This window comes from Crocuta crocuta, unplaced genomic scaffold (genome assembly GCF_008692635.1).
Source record: "Crocuta crocuta isolate KB4526 unplaced genomic scaffold, BGI_CrCroc_1.0 scaffold2, whole genome shotgun sequence".
Lineage (NCBI taxonomy): Eukaryota > Metazoa > Chordata > Mammalia > Carnivora > Hyaenidae > Crocuta > Crocuta crocuta.
The window spans coordinates 5,790,478-5,813,627 of NW_027528640.1; the positions used below are offsets into that span (position 1 = coordinate 5,790,478).

General features: G+C 41.5%; 1 protein-coding gene across 1 annotated transcript in view; it reads right to left on the reverse strand.

The window, feature by feature from the left end:
* ASAH2 (N-acylsphingosine amidohydrolase 2) overlaps nucleotides 1–23,150 on the reverse strand; it is a 70,931-nt gene that overhangs the window by 22,167 nt on the left and 25,614 nt on the right. Inside the window, exons 8-12 of the mRNA XM_077755197.1 lie at nucleotides 11,874–11,994; nucleotides 10,196–10,321; nucleotides 5,709–5,795; nucleotides 3,460–3,564; nucleotides 3,247–3,328 (exon numbers count right to left, since the gene is read on the reverse strand). Coding sequence (XP_077611323.1) covers nucleotides 3,247–3,328; nucleotides 3,460–3,564; nucleotides 5,709–5,795; nucleotides 10,196–10,321; nucleotides 11,874–11,994 — 521 coding nt within the window. The remainder of the gene's footprint in view (nucleotides 1–3,246; nucleotides 3,329–3,459; nucleotides 3,565–5,708; nucleotides 5,796–10,195; nucleotides 10,322–11,873; nucleotides 11,995–23,150) is intronic.

Sequence of the window (23,150 nt, forward strand, 5' to 3'; positions counted from 1 at the left end):
AGATCTCAGGGCTGTCACTGGTCCATGGGCATTCATGCCTCAGCCACCAGTGCCACCACTCCTGTGAGGGCACCTGCAAGCCAAACCTAGCCCCCAGAGAGATCCACTCAGCTGTGACATTCCCTGAGTGGGGGGAAGATCAGGAGAATTTCAGCAGAAGCCTCGAGATCCTAATAGCATTGATGGCAGCTGAAGACACCCATAGCCTTGGCTTTTAAGGACCCGTGCTATCTTCACCCACACTGACCTAAGCTGAGAGATCTACATGGAGAACATGCCAGTAGGCCCGCCCTGGATGTGGAACTGCCACAGCTCACCCATCCAATGTACCTGCGCACACCCATGGACAAAGGTCTTTCCCCCCCACAACCAGTCTGCAAAGTCTAAAAGAGGTGACCGCTCTAGCAAATACACAGAAAAAACTCAAGAAAACCACAAAAATCAAGGAAACATGACACCACCAATGGAACACAATTTTCCAATAACTGATCCCAAAGAAATGAAGATCTATGAAAAGCCAAATAATTCAAAATAATTTTTAAGAAAGCTCAACAAGCTACAAGAGAACATAGCTAGACAACTTAACAAAATCAGAGAAACCTCATATAAATAAAATGAAAAGTTCATCAGAGAGACAAAAATCATTTAAAAAAAAAGAAATTCTAGAGCTGAAGAATATGGTGAATGAAATGACAACACATTAGATAGCATGTCAATAGCAGATCTGGTCAAGGAGAAGAAACAATCTGTCAATTCAAAGACAAGTCATTTAAAATTATCTAATTAGAGGAGGAAAAACAATTAAGAAGAGTGAAGGAAGCCTACATGAACTATGGAACACAAAATGCTAAAGGGAGCTTTTCCAAACTAAAATACAATGATGCTATTAGTACATAAAATATATGATAGTATAAAACTTCCTGGTAAAGGTGAGTAGATAATCAAAATAAGAGTACTCTAATTCTATAATGATAGTGTATAAATCACAGAACTCTGGTATGAAGGTTAAAAGACAAAAGTATTAAAAATAACTAAGGCAACAGTAACTTGTTAATGGACACATGATACAAAAAGATGCAAATTGTGACATCAAAAACATAAAATATGGGAAGAGGAGATAAGAGGGTAGTTATTTTATGCAATCAAAGTTAAATTACCAGCTTAAAATAGATTGTTATAATGATAACATGTCTTATGTAAACCTCATGGTAACCAGAAAGCAAATACCTATAGTAGATATACAAAACATAAAGGAATCAAAGCATGCCACTGTTGAAAATCATCAAATCACAGAGACAAATAAAGGAACAAGGTTCTACAAAACAGCCAGAAAACAATAAGATGGCATTAATTAAGTCCTTAACTTCAAATAATTACTCTAAATGTAAGTGGATTAAATTCTCCACACAGAAGGTATAGAGTGATTGAATGGGGGGAAACGACCTGACTATATGCAGCCTACAAGAGTCTCATTTCAGCTTTAAGAACACACATAGGCTTGGGGCACCTGGGTGGCTCAGTTGGTTAAGCATCTGACTTCGGCTCAGGTCATGATCTCACAGTTTGTGGGTTCGACTCCCACATAGGTCTCTGTGCTGACATCTTGGAGCCTGGAGCCTGCTTTGGATTCTGTGTCTCGCTCTCTCTCTGCCCCTACCCTGCTCATGCACTGTCTCTCTCTCTCTCTCTCTCCATCTCTCAAAACTGAATAAACATTTAAAAAAAGAACACACATAGTCTTAAAAAAAAAAGAATAGACTTAAAGAGATGGAAAAGTATATTCCATGTAAATAGAAACCAAAAGTGAGTAGGAGCCTGTTCACAACAGACAAAACAGATATTAAATATAAAACTGTAACAAGAGACAAAGAAGGTCATCATATAATGATAAAATGGGTAACTCATCAAGATGATATAACAATTACAAATATTTATGCCTTCAATATTGGAGCACCTAAATATATAAAACAAAGATGAAAAGATATGAAGGGAGAAAATGAACATTACAATAATAGTAGAGAAGCAATGTTTTTATTTTTTACCCCACTTTTAACAATGAAGAGATCATCCTGACAAAAAATCAACAATGAAACGTTGGACTTGAACCACACCTTAGACCAAATGGACCCAACAGACGTATATAGAACATTTCACCCAACAGCAACAGAATACATATTCTTCTCAAGTGCACATGATACTCTCCAGAATGGATCATATGCTAGGTAACAAAACAAGCCATAATAAAGTTAGAAGACTGAAATCATACAGTTATCTTTTCTACTAAAACCAGAAACCAAATAAGAGAAAAACTGGGAAATTTGCAAATATGCAGAGATTAAGCAACACACTCCTGAACAACTAAGAGGTCAAAGAAGAAATCAAACGGGAAATAACACATATCCCAACTGTATTCATTAATTTGTTAATTACTGGTTCTGGAATATACACATATAAAAGGCAAGAATGGAAGCAGCCAAAATGTTCCCTATAGGTGATACTCATCCATTTTTCCACTTTCTCTATGTTACATTCTCATATATACATTCTCATGTTATATTACAGAGATGATCAGGACGAAACCTATAATAATCAGTTATAAATGTGTGGACATACAAGAACAAGATCGGACACCCCATGTTTGGGCTCCAGAATGCCTCTGCCCTGAGGACTTTGTGCTTCAATAAAGGAACCAGAGAAAGAAGCAGAGTGAACTCATATTGTTGAAGGTCAAAGACAATCCCACTCTGTGCTCCTCCAAACCCCACCCTCACCCCAGTTCCATTAAAAACCATTCATCCAGGGGCACCTGAGTGGCTCAGTCAGTTAAGCCTCCGACTTAAGCTCAGGTCATGATCTCACAGTTTGTGGGTTCATGGCCCACATTGGGCTCTGTACTGACAGCTCAGCCTGGAGCCTGCTTTGGATCTATGTCTCCCTCTCTCTCTGCCCTTCCCTGCTCACACTCTGTTTCTCTCTTTCAAAAATAAACATTTAAAAGAATCCATCCACACACTGTGAAATGCAAAGAAAAGCTGTCTTGCGTTCTATTTGAACCCATGGAGGCTAACTTCCAGAAGACACCCATCCCTGGGAAATGTGACTATCGTGTGCACACCTGGAAAGTGTGCACACCCCTGAGTTTAAAGATAATAGTAAAAAATAAAAATGTATTGGCTGCAATGAAACCCTTCGGAACCTGGAGGCTTCAGACCCCAGAACCCCAGATGTCATCAGAGGGCACCTCACCCTGAGTGAAGTTGAAGCTCCCAAACCCGTCGATTGTGCCAGCTGCGAAACTGTAGCCCAGTGCCGGTTTGCACGTTTTTGCCTAAAGGCAAAAACAACACAAAGGTAAAAAGTAAACAAAGCAAGAAACAGAAGTCAAACTTCCTGTAAGTAATGAGATCAGCCCAGAGCTTTCCCCTTGTGGCATAATCAGTGTGGCTCAGCGACACTTACCGTGTGTGTGGAGTTGAGCCAGACGGTGACGTTGGACATATTCACCCACTGATGAGCCGCTGCCAGTGGCCCGGTGACCTCCTGGGAGGTGGAGGCGTACAGTTCCTAGAAAACCCACACAGGCTCACTGATAACCGGAAGAGCTAAAATGAGTAGTGCCAATTGCACCCCATCAGCTCCAGTTTGGAAAAGCATCTCTCAGCCAAGTTTTGGTTTGCCGGCTGCTTAGAAATGGCCACTACCCATGTGGGTCTCTCTGCCAAATCCAGTTGCTTCCCAGACTCATGGGGGCCCTGAGACCATTGACCTGTGCTTACTCCCCACAAAGATGAAAGTCTAGTGAGACAGCCTGTAGCACAGAAAGGCCTCAATCTCACTTGAAAGACAGTCAAGAAAATTTAAGATTAGGAGTAGTTGGGCCCATCACTGTCTTCACCAGGAGAGCTTACCCTCAGGGACTCTCTGAGCGAGTTCCTTGCCACCAAGGGCAGCTGGAAAGCCGTCTTGCCCCACCCACCATCTGTGCTTTGCAGTTCTGTTCTGTTCTGTTTTGCTTTGTTTTCCTGCAGGGTGAATTGGTGCTTTCTTAACCTTACAAGGAAATGGGAGTCCTCGTGTTTGGAAATGTTGGTTCGTACAGATGTGCAGCAGACATGGTAGGCCAGTCCTGCCTCAGCACATGCCCCTTTCCTTGACACCTGACTGTCCCCACTCTGTCCCCATCATCGATTCTACAGTCACGTGGGGGCTCTGGAGGGGGGGTTGTCAGTAACACCAGCTGCAGTCTGTCTTTCTGATGAAGACCCGAGGTGTGCCTTGCTGAGAAGAGTTTCCAGAATGTGAGACAAATCCCTGTGACCCCTGGGCCCCAAAGAGTAACACTGAGGTGTGTCACGGGTGCGGACCCTAAATAGAATCTGTTAATTTAGAGCAATCCACCGATGATACCATCGGAATTATAAAGGAACTGCAGCAATTAGGCTGCTGTCTAATGTTTTTAAAGGTGCTTTTGTTCTTCCTTAACTGCTCCTGACACATTTTAGAACCCTTGGAGAAAATATTTACTTAAACATATGCACGTGCACGCCGCAGCAAAGGTATGACTGAGCCGTGCAAAGGGAGGGATTTAACTATGGGAGATACCACAGCCTGACGTCATCTTTTATTTTTTTTATGTTTATTTATTTTTGAGAGAGAGAGAGAGAGACAGATTAGAGGGCGAGTGGGGGAGGGCAAAGAGAGAGGGAGACACATAAGCTGAAGCAGGCTTCAGGCTCTGAGCTGTCAGCACAGAGCCCAGCAAAGAACTTGAACCCACAAACCATGAGATCATGACCTGAGCCGAAGTTGGACACAACCGACTAAGCCACCCAGGTGCACTATCCTTTGTCTTTTCAATCAGACATCTGGGGCACCTGGGTGGCTCAGCCAATTAAGCACCTGACTTCAGCTCAGGTCATCATTTCACAGTTCATGGGTTCGAGCCCCACGTCGGGCTCTGAGCACACAGCACGGAGCTTGCTTGGGATTCTCTCCCTCGCTCTCTGCCCCTTCCCTACTAGCACTTTCTCTCTCTTTCAAAATAAACAAGTTAAAAGAAATATCTGATTATCTGTCTCCATAGGAGCTGACACAAAATATGGGGGTTACAGGGAATGGAAGACACAGTTTAGCAGAGGGAGAAGCACAGAGCAACTGCTCATAATCTCACTGAAGACCAGATTCTGTCCTCATCAAAAAATGTTTTAAAAAGGAAAGAGAAGAAAACACAAGATGGATAGTTTATGCCACCTTGAAGACAAGGAATCCATTGGAATCTGAATTGCCAGAGTGGCGGGCGAACGGCTCAGCTTTGCCTTGACATTGAGGGCATCAAGCATGGCCGGGCAGCGGGGAGGGTTTGGATCGGTCTGGTCATGCCTGGCACCATGTTACCTGGAATATTTTCACCATCTGTCACCATGCCGCCACCATTGGGGCAAGCACTCTGGCTCAAACAGAATGTTTCCCTGCCTCGTTGGTTTTAAAACCACTTCCTCTCAGAAGTCAGAGGAGCAGTCAGAGCGGGGTTCCTGTGCTCTGGGGAGCAGCCTTCCTGGGTGCTGGAACAGTGCTCTTCCAGCCTCCAGGGCAGCGAGAGCTCCTGCTGTCCCTTACCGTCACCGTCACCGACTCTGTAAGAAGCGCCGTGCATGGATTCGAAAGAACTAGGTTAAGTGAAGGTGAAAGAAGCCAGGCCCACGGCTGACCTTTGCTCTCTGATAGATGATCCCTCCGATAATCTGGGTGCTGTTGAGCATGTCGTGTCCGGGTCCTGAAGCGACGCACATGCTAGACTATAACACGGGCAGACAAGACCGGCTCTTAGTGAAAGAAGCAATTATTTTAAGGAATGCAAAATCACAAGTGAGTCTGAGCAAATCAGAAACCCGCTCCCAGTTACGTTGGAGCACATCCATGGCCCTCTGGAGAAAGTCAGTATATACATCTGGCTCTATCTTTCACTTTTGACACCACGAAATTTGGAAATTGACCAGATACTTAAGTATTATGACTGAAAATTAAAAAGTATTAAAGAAAATGTGGAAGAACACCTTCTTTATAACCTTTGATTCATCCCTACTGAGTTGCATTTTCTCTCATTTGTGATGAAAAGCATCCTACATGTATATCAAAATTATCACATTGTGCGCCTTAAAATTATATAATGTTATCTCTCAACTACATCTCAATAAATCTGGGAGGAAAAAAGCAAAAACAAAAAACCATTCCTCCTGGATACACAATAGAACAATGATGAAATAGGTAATTTGTAAAAAAGAAATGTAAATGTCCATTCAACATTAAAATATATTCAATCCTGAAAATAATTAAATACGCATTTAAACTATCAACAGAGAACTCTTTGCATATTGTGTTGGCAAAGACTGAGAGCTTGAAAAACCAGGTGTCAGGAGGCTTTGGGGACAGTCTCACTCACGCACTGTGGCTGGGGACAGAACTCGTGTGCGCCCCACGGGAGCTGGGCTTTCTCTTGAACCACAAATTTGCTTTTAAGAATTTGTCCTACAAATATCATATGTTTGCACGTATAGGAGGATTAGGAGGAACTTGACGGAGGAACAAGGGGGAGAAGAAGGGCGGAAATGGTGGGGGAAAGGGAGAGAGGCAAACCATGAGAGACTCTTGAATGCTGACAAAAACTGAGGACTGATGGATGTGGGGGGGAGGGGGGGAGGGGCATGGAGGAGGGCACTTTGGGGATGAGCACTGAGTGTTATGTGGAAACTAATTTGACAATAAACTATTTGTAAAAAAATAAATAAATAAAAAAAATAAAAAAAAAAAAGAAAATGTCCTGAGGTGAAACTCATACACATGTGAAAATATGTATGACACACATACTGACCATAGTATTTTTATGTGACAGAAGGAAAAAAGAGGGGAGAGAAGGGTGTGAAGGAAGAGAGGAGGGAAAGAAGGAAAATAGTCATCAGTCATCAGTTTGTTCTCAGCATTCAAGAATCTCTCATGGTTTGGGAAGGAGGGGAAGGAGGGTGATGGGCATGGAGGAGGGCACTTGTGGGGATGAGCACTGGGTGCTATATGGAAGCCAACTTGACAATAAACTATTTTTTAAAAAAAGAAGAAGCAAAATACCACAAGGGGATTGGTGAACTAATTTATGGAACTTAAAATTGAAAACTATGGCATTCGTTTAAAGTATATTCACTGTAGGGGCGATAGGGTGGCTCAGTTGGTTAAACACCTGCCTCTTGAATTTGGCTCAGGTCATGATCCCAGGGTTATGGATTCAAGCCCCGTGTTGGGTTTCCTGGTGAACATGAAGCCCACTTGGGATTCTCTCTCTTCCTCGCCTTCTGCCCATCCTGTTTTCTCTCTCTCTCTTTCTCTCTTTCAAAATAAGTAAATACACTTAAAAAATAAAGTACATTCACTGGAAAAAAGAAAGCAGTTATAGAACAACATCACAATATAGCCTCGTTTATATACACCTGTACACGCATAGGCGCATGGACACGGAAAGGCCGTCTAGTAGGATGTTCATTGAAGTTTTAACAGGTTAATTGTGGAGTTCAAGGCTGCTCATTGACCTTCTTTATTTTCTGATCTTTTCAACATTGTTTGAATTTTTAACAAGTCTTCATCTTTTTTTTAATTAAAGCTGGTTTCTGAAGTTAAAAAAAAATCTGTTTAAAGAACCTACAGGAAAGCAAAAGATACAGCAACATGTGCCTGTTTCCCTTTCTGTTTCTGAAGTGAATCACGATTTTGTTCAAAAGGCCATCACTTCTTTTACAGTCAGTGATTCCATTCCCAGTGCAGGTAAGTCTAAGGTGACCATGGCAATTCCTGAGGCCTCGCCAAAGATGGGTCAGAAACCCCAGCGGGAGCCAGTCAGCACACCCCATTTCCCCAGCAACTGTTTCGGTCCAGGAATGGATATGTACGTCACATGACCCAATCAGAATGAAAAGAACTTTTATTCCAGGGTTAGAGAAAGGTATTCTCTCTCTCCTACAGTATTTTGGGGGGAGAAAAGAATCTACCATCCTGGGTACTGACTGACATATTGCAGTCACAAGGGAAACCAATCTAACAGATGGAACAGAATAGAGAGGAAGAGAATTCTGTTCTGAGAGAGGTGTGATTCTGTGGTCATTTTTAATGATTACAAAGTGTGCTCATTGTAGGAAAAAAAAACATAAAAGTGTATAAACAAAATAAAAATAATAAATATCAACACAATAAAAAAAAAACCCTATAATAACAATGCCAAACAGAGAAAACCAGGGTTAACAATTTGGTGTGTTTCACTTTGTCTTTTCACTATGACACATTTATTTTCAAAAGTGCAATCATAATGAATATGCAATATTAAATCCTGATTTTCTTTTTTAAAATTCTTTAATGTTTGTTTATTTTTGAGAGAGAGGAATCAGAGCATGAGTCGGGGAGGGACAGAGAGAGAGAGGGAGACACAGAATCTGAAGCAGGCTCCAGGCTCCCAGCTGTCAGCACAGAGCCCAATGTGGGGCTCAAATTCATGAACTGTGAGATCATGACCTGAGCCAAAGTGAGAGGCTCAACCGACTGAGCCACCCAGGCATCCCCTAAATCCTGATTTTCTTAATCAATTGTATACTATGAGCTTTTCCCTACAGTAAGTATTCCAACGCAGCACTGTGTTGATGCAAAACATTCTACTGCAAATAGGTGTCATCATTTATTTAAACATTTCCTCTCTGAATGTTGGAATTTAACAAGTAATCTTGAAATCGATTTTAGATTAGTGACATGTGAACATTGTGCAAATGAAGAGGAACAGAGGACGACTTTCTACACCAAAATGCCAATAGAATAGAAAACTATAATTGTGAAAACTATACAACTCACTGGGTGGAGTTGATGGGAATACAATAAATAGCCCAGAGACGATGTTTAATATAAGTCATATCACAGGGGACATGTTCTATAAACACAAAGAAAAACAGCCCAGAAAAAATCTAAATGAACACGGCAGGAGACAATTAAACAAATGATGGCATGGCCTTACTTGTCTTCAAAACTCACCCCACAGACCTGTCTACAGCCTTAAAACTAGTTTTAAGACAACAAAGTAGGTGGAAAACTCGAATCCCAGTCCACTGAAAAAAACATCAATAAAGAAGTTATAAGATTCTCTTCATGAATACATAGACAAGTATACAAGAAGAGGTGTGACAGTGGTAACTTCCTGTAAGGGGGGAGAAGGAAGGGAATGAATAGGAATTCACTTTTTACTGCTCTCTAGGTTTTGTGAGTGTTGACAGCAAGATTTGTTGTTTATGAGTCTATTTACTTTTATTTTTTAATGTTTATTTATTTATTTTTAATGTTAATTGATTTTTGAGAGAGAGAAAGAGCACGAGCAGGGGAGGGGCAGAGAGAGAGGGAGACACAGAATCCGAAACAGGCTCCAGGCTCTGAGCTGTCAGCACAGAGCCCATCACAGGGCTCAAACCCAGAACCATGAGATCATGACCTGAGCAGAAGTCACATGCTTAACCAACTGAGCCACCCAGGCACCCTAATGTTTATTTATTTTGAGAGACAGAGACAGAGAGAGAAAGAGAGAGAGAGAGAGAGTGAGCAAGGGAGGGGCAGAGAGAGGAGAACAGAGGATGTGAAGCAAGCTCTGTGGTGTCAGCACAGAGCCCGACACAGGGCTCGAACTCACAAACTGAGATCATGACCTGAGCCAAAGTTGGACTCTTAACTAATTGAGCTACCCAGTTACCTCTGCTGTTTGTAATTTTAAAGGAAAAAAAAAGAAACAGTTGATGGTGTGTGTGTGTGTGTGTGTGTGTGTGTTTGTGTGTGGTTAATGCTATAGACATTACAATCAGTGAGAAACATCTCAGTCAGGCAGTTTCTGGTACTAACTTGTGACATCAGAAATGCCGAGGCAAAATGTTTCAGACTGTCCAAGTTTGGCCAAGGGTATTTCATCTCTGACATTTACTAATTGCCTCATGATTCAAAACACTTAATAGTCAATCCAATGGAAATAGAATTTTATCCAACCAGAATTTAGTGGGTGCTTCTGAGAAGAGCAGATGCTAGTGGTTAGTAGGCCAGGCACACTCAAGGAGAACATATTTATGAGTTCATGGTGAATATTTAAGATGCACATGAGATGTAAACACCAAGATTTCATGTCACAGTTACCTACCCCACCAATGGGACAAGAGCTGTTGGCATTATCACAGGAGTCTCCTGTGTTGACACAGTGTGGGCCAAGAATATTGGGGGACACATCTCCGAGGTTTGATGAAGCAAAGGCTGCCACATATGGTCCCTGCCAAAAGAAACAGCCAATTGCTTGTCATTCTTTCTTACTTCCTGTAATGAATTCCGTTAAAACTGCAAACATTCCATCCACTCTGGTGAACTCTTCAAATCCATTTGAATGCAATAGAAGGAGGAGGCATAACATCCTGAGAAAATTTCTGAAAAAATTTGCATTGCAGTCGGCATACCTAGTATCACTCACGATATTCCAAAGATCAATACAGCTGTTTCAAGTAGGACAGTTTCAACCCTGGACCACTAACAGAAACACTTTGACAAGAAACGCAGCATATAACAATACATTATAAAACGCTGACTCATCAAACTCTCCTCTGGTATCGTATCTGGAGCTCAGAGGTCCATTTCTCCTTGAAAAATAAATATGCTACTGGCTTAAAAAGAAAATATGAATCCAGATTTTCCTGTGGCAAAAGTGAACCTAAGTGAATGCTAATTCACCATCCAGGTCTACCTCCATGTATCTTTTCTTTTAGCTCTTCAACCTGAAGTAACAGCACATAGCCCTTTAGTGGTGCAAGACTTTAACCTCAACCCTGCTGCTCTAACTCCACCTTCCATGTCTTCAATTTTCTTAGAGAAAGAGATAAGCAGGTATTGGAGATCATGTGTCTTATTTTTTTACACCAAAAAGATAACTTATCTCAAAGTGCCTAGCACCCAACCAGTGATCATAAATGGGAATGTCCTTTCTTTTCCCTAAAACACAGGCTAAAATGAAAAAAAACATTGTTTTGTCAACAAGGAGCTAAAAGGTCACACCAAATGTGAATGGGGCTAACAACTTTTGTATCACTGCACTTTTTAGACATTTATCCTAGTCAAGGGCCTGGGCTCTTCTCATATTCTTTGGCATTTGGGACTCGGACCCTAGGATCAAACAGAGCAGGGTCCCTCCCCTCAGGAAACAGCTTAGTTATCTGTAGTCAGTAATTTACACAGAGCTGAGGAGATTTCTGAGGCACATGGACTGAGTTCTGGTACCCATCTCTGATTCCATTCCTCATCGCATTTCAAAGTTATAATAACAAGCCTGGTGGTTTAGGGTTGTCTCTCACTTGGGCCTTACTAAAAGAAAGTATGAAAACTCCTTAAAAGGAAATCCGCCACGAACAGGGAAATCTCGACCAGCGAGAAAGATTCATCACCTGTCCCATCCTCATTCAGGTTCTTAACACTACTCAGAAGGTACTTAATACTTTGATAGCTCTGAAAAGAAAAGTAAACATCAACACAGTTTATCATATTTCCAAGTCATTCAAAAAAGAATTATATATTGCAAAAATCTTGAGCTTGCCCTTCCCTCTCCAGCTAATTGTAATTTTATGAAGCCACCAATATAAGTAGTATTTGACACAGTTAGTCACTTTTAATTTTTCTTTCCTTCTCAGGGAGGATGGAGAAGTTTTTTTATCCAAGCATACTAGTACATCACGTGCTAAATGACACTTTACACTGAAGACTTGAATCAGCCATCTGGGCATTGTATGAATGATGATATAATGAGTTAAGATGGTGCTTCCAATGACACAAATTCTCACCTGTCCAGGCAGATATCCTTTGTTCTTCTCTTGCTCAAAAAGGTAAGATGCATAGCCCATGTTGTCACTATTGACAAGATGATTGGTATTGTTCATGCTGACTGGGTGGATGGCAAACCAGCTGTAAAAGAAAAGAAGCCCTCAGCTAATGAAGACAACCAGATAATGGAGCCAAAAGCAATGTCTGGGAGCTTCCATTTTCTCCAGCAGGAAAAAAAAGTTTTAATGATAGACATTCCACACTTAGGTTCTTTCACTCATGATGAGCTCAATGATATACTAATGATATACTCAAAAAGTCTAGTCAATTACTTAAATTAAAAATACAAAACTATTTTCATAACTATTGTATCTTCACCATCACCATCTTCATCATATGCTTTTAACAAGAGCCAAGAATGATCAGTGATCAGACGTCACACCTAACGCATTGTATGGGTGCAGATTTTGTCCTTCAAGATAGGTGCACATAATAATTCTTAAAGTCAATCCTATCTAATTCAGCGGACATTTACTGAGACTCTGCCATGTGCCAAGTACTGAATACACTGCAGCTGACACCCAGGATCAGACAAAGATGTAAACAAATGACTTTAATACAGTGCAACACATGTTTTAAAGAAATAGGCATAAAGTGTTTGGGGACCACAGATGACTAGCAATTAATTCTTAAGGGCACCCCAGGGGAAAGAAACACCATAGTAAGTGCACCGAGGTGTGAAAGAGGCTATTATGCATAATTTGATGTAGCCGTATGCATAGTAATACCTTGTTTAAGTATAGAGCTACAAGGTCCACAAACTAATTTCACATCTCTTACCTTACTTAAACTTCACAACATCCCTGGAACAAAAGCAGTTATTACCTCTGCTCAGCAAGGTGTCTCAGAGAAGCCCAATAGTAGCTCATTTGTCATCAAGGACTAAGACTAAAGTCTGGGTCTTGGGACACCTTGTCCAGTGGCCTTTGGAGGATCAAAGATCCACAGGTAAAAAAGATACTCACAGAATGGAAGGCTGGAAAGCAAATTAACTAGGATGGAGGCTCAAGAAAAGAGAGGCTCTAATTTAAAAAAATCTTTTGTTGGTTTGATTATTTGCTGAAAACTCTAAATATTTCACCTTACCTTCCAACCTAAGTAATACAGCACACGAAACTGAACATTTACTTACTGACTAGGGATGTTTTTAAACTTCAAGGTCATCATTCCAGATTCAGTTCTCATTGCCCAGTAGGTGCATATATAAATCAGAGATTAGCAGTACAATGCCCACAGGGCCTGGGTAGGCAACACAGATGAGTTAAGCTGATTGGTGCTATGGGGATGGGTGTGGACCGCGGACACCTGGAGGCACTTGCATGGGTCTCAAGATTGTAGCCTCTATGATGCTGCTGCCAAATGTTGCCTCTTAAGAGTAAGCTAGTGCTGCCAGATCTTTGAGAAATCCATGTTTTTGTGAAATATTTACTGATTTAAAAACTTTTTAATTTTATTTTTCAAGTTTATTTATTTTGAGAGAGAGGAAGAGCATGTGTTCACATGCATGCATACCTGCATGTAAGCAGGGGAAGAGCAGACAGAGAGGGAGAGAGAATCCCAAGCAGGCTCCATTCTCAATACAGAGCCTGACTTGGGGCTCAGTCCCACGACCCTGGGATTATGACCTGGACCGAAATCAAGAGTCAGATGCTTAACCGACAAGTCACCCAGGTACCCCTCAATTTAAAAACTCTTGAAGTAAACGGGGGCGCCTGGGTGGCTTAGTCGGTTAAGCGTCTGACTTTCGCGTAGGTCATGATCTCGCGGTTCATGGGTTCGAGCCCTGCATCCGTCTCTGTGCTGACTGCCAGCTCAGAGCCTGGAGCCTGTTTCAGAGTCTGTGACTCCCTCTCTCTCTGACCCTCCCCTGCTCACGCTGTCTCTCTCTCTCTCCTAGAAATAAATAAAACATTAAAAAAAATTTAAAACCTCTTGAAGTAAATGGCATGAGAGGAGAGGGGTGAAGGTTGGGCAAAATGGGTGAAGGGGAGTGGGAGGTACAAGCTTGCAGTTATGGAAGGAGTACGTAATGGGGGTGAAAGGTACAGCATAGGGAACAGAGATAATGGTCTGTGTATAGGGTTGTATGGTGACAGATGGTAGCTACGTGTGAGATGAGCTACGTGTGAGATGAGCATATGTTTATAACATATAGACAAGTTGGAACACTGTGTTGTACACCTAAAATTAATATAACATTGTGTGTCAACTATGCTCAAATAAAAAAATTTTAAATTAAAGAAAAAAGAGAAGTAAATAGCATAGAATAAAAGGAGGGGAAATCTTACCAATTAAGAGACTTAATACATATAGCCAACAAATGTAGTTGGTGGACTATTTGGATGCTGATTCAAATAAAACAATTATAAAAAGATCTTACTGATATAATCAGGGAAAACTGAACTTAGACTAGGTTTTAGGTCATATTAAGAAACTATTTTTAATTTTGTTGATCGTGATCATGGATTGTAGTTATATTTTTGTGCATTTTCCACTGGTAGAGATATACACTGAAATACTTATGAGTGAAATGATTTGATATCTGGTGTTTGCTTTTAAAACTCTAACAAAGCAGGGGCGCCTGGGTGGCTCCGTCAATTAAGCGTCCAACTTTGGCTCAGGCCATGATCTCACAGTTCATGGGTTTGAGCCCTGTGTCAGGCTCCATGCTGACAGCTCAGAACCTGGAGCCTGCTTCACATTCTGTGTGTGTGTGTGTGTGTGTGTGTGTGTGTGTGTGTGTGTGTCTTCCCCCCCACACAGACTCTGTCTTTTTCTCTCTCAAAACATAAATAATGATTAAAAAAGAAAATGAAAACTCGAGCAAAGCAAACCAAAAGGAGAAGAGGGATGAAACAGGATGGCAGAATATTGCTAATTACAAAGCTGGATAATAGTTACATGGAGACTTAGAGACGAATCACTCTAAAATGGCATATATTTAAAATTTCTATAATAGTTTTTTTCATGTTGACCTCCATTTTGGATTTTTTTTAAACGTGTTAAACCAATCACCAGTCTATAAGCTGAATTCAGCCCCCAAGGTATGTATTGCCACTGTGTTAAGGAACAGAAGTTGAGGCTAAAGAGTAGTTCTAAGTTCATACCCTAAAGTTACTTGCAAATTTTCTCTATTTAAAAAAATCCTTTACTAGTTTCCTTTTTGCAGATATGGTTTGTTTTCTTCTCCTAAAATTCAAGTGCCAGAGAAAATTCTAGTCAACTAGTATTTTTCAGTTAGTTGGAAGTCAGTGTTTTCACAGTATTACTCCATTTAGTTTAGAAGGAAAATGGGGTGGTGGCCATGATGTTCCCTTGGCTCCCCAACCAATATACTTCTGCCTAATATGATTGCCCTGAGGTCAACCAGCTTCAGCCAGGCTGCAATCTCTCTAGCTCAACCAAAGGAAACTCGTAGAACTATTTTATCAACATTGACCATCATTTAGCACTGATGCGGTGAGGGATTTTATACACAGGATCTCATTTCATCCTGACAAGAATGCTTGGAGTCAGATGCTATCGTTGTCCTTATTTTACAACAAAGGAAATGAAGTCTCAGAGTGATGCGGTAAGGGGTCTGACTAAGGTCACACCCACTGTAAGTCAAGAAGCAGGTCTAAGAGTCCAGGTGTCAGACCACAAAGCCCAAGTTCTTATCTGCTGTGGGATCCTGGCTCTGTCCCCTCTGTTCATTCACCTGCTCGTGCAATACACAGTTAACTTTGATTCTGGCCCAGGCCCAGAGACATGGAGATGAGCCAGGAGGCACCTTGCCCTTGAGAAATGAGAGAGGATGTGATATCTGAGCTGGGTCTTAAAAGATGTGTAGGAACTTGGCAAAGGGATCCCTGGAGAAAACACATTTGTAGCAGAGGCCTGAAGACGTGTTTGGAGGATGAACGGTCATTCCGGCCACAGCATAATGGATGAAGGCAAGGAGAGATGACAACTGTTCTTTCATTCAATCAACATGAATTTATTAGCAGCCAGCATGTGGTTGGCATTGTGTTAAACCCCAAGGAACATCAAGAGGGATCAGGGGTGTTCTCTGCAATCAGGGAACAACAATATCTATAGAGAAAGCAACTGCTAAGAATTTTAGTCTGCTAATTAGACTACAGACTTGAATTCTTATTGATTTCATGTATTTCTTTGCATTTATTTTAGGCCTTGGAAAACTAATTGAATGTTTTTTCTCTACAAAACTGAAAAAAATGCATTCAAAAAAGTTATTTGAATCTCAGAATGAGAAGATGCTGTATTTTTCCTCCGCTAGCCTTTGAAATATGTGCTATTAACATATCCGGCTTGTCACAGCCACCAAAGTTCTATGGTAATAGATGAATATTCATAAAGATATGCAGAAAGTTCGTCATTTTAATTTAAGGGAGTGGCACTCACAATTTATTTTATCTGCTCAAAACAACATTCTTCCAAGCAAAGTTCAAAAGAGAGAAAGTAAGGTTGAAGTAGTTTCAAAAGAAGTTAGCGTAACGGCACAAAAGGATACATATGTCCCTGTTAATAAACATTTCTAAATAATGATTACATCACAGCTAAAGCAGGGCTGTGCTTGAGTCACATAATGTAATCAAAGTACTGTGGAAGGTCCGGATATTTGAGATTTTTATCCTATTCTGTAGCAAGTTAGTTAAAATTTCTAAGTCCCTGTTACCTAAAAAATAGTACATTTCGACTGTGCTCTGTGAATCAATAAACATCAAAGTAATATAGAATGTTATAATTCTTCTCTCCTCCTAGGTAATTGAAGCATTTTCTAGGGCCTCTTTTAATTTGGACACTATGCACTTCCTACTCTGAAGCAGAAAAGAAAAGTCAAATGCAAAACTGAGCTTCTTCAGTATTCTACAACAGTAACAAACCCACCCCAAGTTCTATTCTCTCAAACCCGGGCCATCATGCATGGGATGCAGGTTATGCCCTGCATGAAGATGAGTTGCAAAGGGGGTAAGGAGGTGGAAACCCAGCCCCCGCTCAGTTCACGGAGCTAAACACCTTTGCCCAGAGAAGAGAGGGGCTTTGTAAGTTCTGCACCAAGGTCCTATATGCTACCATGGCCCTCTCCAACCTAACTGTCCACCAACGAGAAAGAGAATCCTGTACATCCATTCAAAGGTAGTGTTCAGGACGATGCGTACTAATATGGGAGTTCTTTGGGTAAATACAATATAGGAAGCTGCTGTGCATTAAATAGTGTCTGCCCCCACCCCCACCCCCGCCCCATATTCACATCCACCAGATCCTGAGAACGTGATCTTATGGGGAACTAGTCTTCAGGGATATAAACAAGGTAAAGAGAAAATAAAATCATACTGGCTCAGGTCGGGTCTTAAATCCAATGAGTGGTGTCCTCATAACAGAGGAAAGGAATAGCGAGACACCCAGAGACGTGGAGAGGTGGGAGCTGTGAAGATGGGGGCCGAGACTGGAGTGGCGTGTCCACCACCAGAAGCTAGGAGAGACATAGGACACATTCTCCCTGAGAGCCTCTGGGAGGAACCAGCCCAACCCCTGGACTTTGGACCTCTGGTCTCTTGACATGTGAGGCAATAAACCTCTTGTTTTAAGCCAGCCAGTGTATAGTAATTTGTTAAGGTGGCCTTAACATACTACTTTAAAAAATTTTTATTCTACTTTTGAGAGAGACAGAGAGAGCAGGGGAGGGGCAGAGAGAGAGAGAGAGAGAGAGGGAGACACAGAATCCACAACAGGGTCCAGGTTCCGAGCTGTCAGCACAGCACCCAACACAGGGCTCAAACTCACAAACTGAGGGATCACCTGAGCCAAAGTTGGGGCTTAACCGACTGAGCCACCCAGGCGCCCCCTGACAGCCTTAAGAAACTAACACAGAGGCCATATGTTTTAGTGACTAAGAATACTAGCTCTGGAGTCAGACACAAATTGCTTCATCTATTTGAACCCCAGGGTTCATTTCTGAAACATAATGATAATAGTATTAGTTACCTCACAACATTTGGAACTAAAGGAACAAATACAATTAAAGGGCTTAGCCCAAAGAGTGGTCTATACTAAAGATGGAATACATTATCACCATGATGATGTAGAAGGTGCTGGTCCTGACATTGCTACTGCTGCTGAAACTGATGGCCAGGATGATGGTGATGGCGATCATGGTAATGGGAAAAGATACAAACCTCTAGGGCCACTTGCATGGCTAAGCCAGTTAAGTGTCCGACTTTGGCTCAGGTCATGATCTCCCGGTTCATGAGTTCAAGCCCAGTGTCGGGCTCTGTGCTGACAGCTCGGAGCCTGGATCCTGCTTCAGATTCTCTGTCTCCCCCTCTCTCTGCCCTTCCCCCACTCATGCTCCATCTCTCTCTCTCAAAAATAAATAAAACATTTTAAAAACATATACAAAGCCCTGGGCGTGTTTCAGGATTAACACAATAGTAAAATCTGTGATGCGTGTACACCTGTGTATTCAACATGTGTGTATTCAATTATATCATATGTGCATGAAATAATTAAATGAAGAAATGCTGCCCTCTTGTGTCAGAGGTTTAAGGGCTTACAAAATACCCAAAGTCCTTGGGGCACCTGGGTGGCTCAGTCAATTGATTGGGTATTAGACTCTTGACTTTGGCTCATGATATCAGTTTTGTGAGATCCAGCTCCCATCAGGCTCCACATTGATGGTGCAGAGTCTGTTTGGGATTCTCTTTCTCCCTCTCTCTTCCCCTTCCCTGCTCGCACCCCACTGTAAATTATTTGGGGAAGAGGAAAGGGTGCATTATACTGGAAGGGTTACTGGATGCAAAGAACGACCTTAATTTTAAACAAGGAGAAGCAGTGAATGCAGACGGGACTGTCCAGAATAAAGAAAGACAGTGAGTTTTGCATGGAGAGTCTTTCTGAAGTTACAGGTAAATTTGGTGGCCAGTATCCTAGGAAATCTTCCTACCTTCTCTCTTCCAGAGAGCAGATGTACATGCTCAACTATTTTTATTATCTTCCCAAAGTTCTGGATGAAAGAGTCCCTCCCAATAACGTTATTGGGGAGATAGCTGTTTTGGGTGGATCCTGTTAAGCCATGGCAATCCAAATGCTTATATCCTAAAGGACATGATTAAACGATCAACAAAAGCGGAATAAGAAATGGCTAAAAGAGTGTTTCTAAAACTCCAGCCTAACGAGCCGGGAATTGAAGAAACTGAAAGGAAAACAGAAGCGATTTGGCTTTGGAGGTCTCTTATTGAGCAATAACCGTACAGTATGGCAATACCAAGATCAGCGAGAGCGGGGGGAGAAAACACTCCATTGGTGTTTGGGTAGCAAGAGCGAAAACAAGCAAGAATGTTCCAGAGGGCCATTTGGAGATTCCTGCAAAAAGCCTCAGCAACAAGCATTCTTTCCTGGCTCAGCAGTGGCACTTCTAGGAAATGAATGAGTTTAGGGAAACCCCTGGCAACCATCCAAGCTGTCTGTTCAAGAATGTTTACCACACTGTGCTTTGCAATGGAAGAAACTACAAACTACAAATAAATGACTGCCAATCAGTTGAGTACATTATCACCCATATTAAGGAATACCATGCAGCCATTTTAAAATAGTGATTCAAAAAATGCCAAGTAGCAACGAAAGACATTCATGAAGGTGCTTTTAACCAACTGAGCCACCCAGGCACCCCTTGAAGGTGGTTTTAAATGGAAAAGTTACCAAATTGCATAGAAAATCTCTTTTTTTTAAATAAAAAATGTATAAGTATGGTTAGGAAAAGATTTAAAAAGATATGAAATGAAATGTTAACAGAAGCTATTGAGTCCCAGAATTATCTGATGATTTTTAATTCCCCCCCCCTTTTTTTTTGGTTCACTGCTATAATATTAGAAAATATATGAGCAAATGAGAAAGGATTTTAAAAACTACTTGATACAATGGACTTGGGGTGGTAATGATCTATCAGTGTAGGTCCATTGATGTTAATATACTTACCCCTCTGGCTCAAGATATTGATGGGGGAAGGGTGGGTAGAGGGGACATGGAAAATCTCTGCACCTTTTGGTTAATTTTGCTGGGAACCTAAAACTGCTCTAAAATATAAAGTCTATTAAAAAACAAAAAGCTATCTCAATCCCGCCACACTCTCACTTCTGCCAGCTTCTATTGATCAAAATGGTCCCAGGAGCAGCCAAGATTCAAGGGCGGGAGAAATCCCCTCCACGTTTTAATGGGTACTATCAAGGTCACTATTATTGCCACCATCTTTGCAAACTATAATCTTCCATTTAAAAATTTTAAGTCTCTCTTTTTAAGTTTATTCATTTTGAAAGAAAGACATGAGATAGAGTGTATGTGAGCAGGGTTGGGTCGGAGAGAGAGGAAGAGAATCCCCAAGCAGGCTCCACACTGTCAGCACAGAGCCCTATGTGGGGCTTGACCCCATGAACTGCCAGATCATGACCTGAGCCGAAATCAAGAGTCATTTAACCGACTGAGCCACCCAAGTGCCCCTAAAGATTTTTTAAAAATCTCTATCAGTCCTGAAAAGATAAGAGAAGGAGAAAAGGCACTGAAAAGGAGTGACAACTAGCACAAAGTGGAAAGATACCCGAAAAGTTCAGGTGGGCAATAATCACAATTTTTAAAAATAGATTAAACTCACTTATTAAACGATGAAGATTGTCAGAGTAAAGAATAAATAAAACTATATGATATTCATAAAGGACACCTCTAAAATGTAAAAACAAGTGAAAGTTGGAAGAAAAATGAAAGGGAAAAATATATGCCAATTATAACCTGTGGACAGCTGAGTTAGTTATGTTAACAAGAGAATACAAATATTTTTGAGACCAAAAGATAAAAATCATTATATGGAATGACAATCACTACAAAACACACACACACACACACACACACACACACACACACACACACACACAACAGCACATGGAGATACACTGTTAATATTTCTCACAGTGTTTTAAGGCTTATAGTGTCCCCAGTGAATGAAACCAAGTATCTGAATAGCATGACTTTTCAGACATGCTTACTTTTTTAAGTGTTTCCTCATTTTGGGGAGTGAGAGAGAGAGAGAGCATGAGCAGGGGAGGGGAAGAGATAGAGGGAGACACAGAATCTGAAGCAGGCTCCCGGCTCTGAGCTGTCAGTGCAGTGCCTGGCGTGGGGCTTGAACTCACGGACAGTGAGATCATGACCTGAGCCAAAGTCACCTACTTAACTGACTGAGCCACCCAAGTGCCCCCAGACATGCTTATTTTTTATTATATGTTCTATACTGGGAAATGGGCCTGAATATGAGCCACAACTGACTTCAGGAAGTAAAACTTTGAGTTTATTTTTCTTTCTTTCTACTTGCCTTTTTTTTTTTTAATTCTTCTATGGTGAGTCCATCTTATTTTTATACTAAAAGAAAAAACTTGGAGAAAAAAGTAATAGCCTCCCAAATCACTCGGGTTAAGAACATTTCAGAAACCCAAGAATCAAGTAAGTCCCATGCCTTGTACCAATTATGACAACTGGTGTTACGGCTTTGATTTTTAAACTTTGTAAACTTTTGGTTTTTAAACTTTTAAATTTAACAATTTAAATTAAGAAGGATGATTATCTCTGTCATCAGTCAACTTTCATCACCCTTGTCATCAAAGAGCCCTTATTAATTACCTTCGCATGAAACAGGATGCACCAGACCCAGGATGAAAACTCACCACACAACCCAGGCTTATCCTCCCTGGTGGAGAAACAGCACAAAGGAGCTGACAGGAAGTGGGAGCAAGAAGATAACATCAAGCGTCCTAGCAGCATGGACAAGGGAGAGCAGGAGGCAGAAGTTCGGGACATAGAAATAAAGAGCAGGGCTTCGCCAACCAGAGTTAAAGCTAATGGAGAAGGCATTTATACAGACAAAGATGAGATGAGATGGAGGAAGGAGGAAAAGTCTAGAATGGCTGTGAAGGGCAGTACTGAACTCTCCATGGTTGCTGTGTGAGGCAGGTCAAGTAAACTGAGGGGAAAACATAAAGCATAGAATAGACAGATACTATAGTTCGAGAAGTCTTAGTCATAGATGGCAGAGAAGATCTACAAACACCCGCGCACGCACACACACACACAACTGAGTTCTGTAAGTCAATATTGTTTGAATGAATTAGCTTAATTTCATAAATTGGGTTTTTCTGAGTGTGCAACCAAATTATTCAAATAGAATGAACAAATCACCCTTCTGGTTGTTTTGTAAACTACGCCTCGAAAGAACCCCCTTTCTGTTAGAACAAGAGGATTCACAACACATAAAGCAGAAGGCATTTGAACAATCATCCAGAAACCTGCTCAGATCCTCCTCACAGCTCGGAGGAGTAGGAGTCACGCCAGACCCCGCCCTGGAGGGCTGACAAGATGAAGAAAAAAGAAGAGTCCTTGCCACACCCGCAAACTCAAGTAAGAACTGGACAGAGGGCAGAGACAGAAGGGAAAAGGAGTTAGACAAAGCCTGCCCCCTTGCAGTGACCTTGAGGAAATGAGTCAGTCTCCCCAGAAGCCACTCACAGAGCCCCAGGCACAAAAGCTACTGTGAGAAGTGGCTCTGCACAAGCCAGAACTCCATTCACGTTATCTGCCCATCATCATGACTTTCCTTTTGGTGTGGACATTTGAAACCTCTGCTTGATCTTCTCCCTTCGTAGTTTCCTCATCCACGTGGTATCTTAGTACCTCAGGATCTATCAAGACTTAGTGTCTTGTTCTCCTTTGAAGGACAGACTCCTTCTTGGAGGTGCCTTCCAGGGTCTCCAAAGTGAATTTCATGAGTGCCACACACTTTCCATTTTAATTCAGAATTCAGAACATCCCAAACTTGTTCTCCACATCTGGAGAAAAGTCATTTGCTGTTTCTGTGTCAGGTAGTACCAGGCAAAAGGCAGAAATACTTTCCTGGCATAGATAGCTCAACCAAAGCAAATGGTGCCCTCACGACTATAGGGGATGTAATGGCTTATGGAATAGTTTCATGCACATACATCTATTCCATTCCTCCAGTCACCACTCTTCCTAATTCTTCAAGAGCCTCTAGCCCCCAGCCCCATGGTAAAACACTTTAATGATTTTCCATTCCCCTTGGTATGAAGACCAAAATCTTTATCATGGCATCAAATCTCTACTACTCACTTTAACTCACAACAGCCTCCTCTGCACTCCAGCCACACAGACCTCCTACCAGCTCCTCAAATGGACCCCAG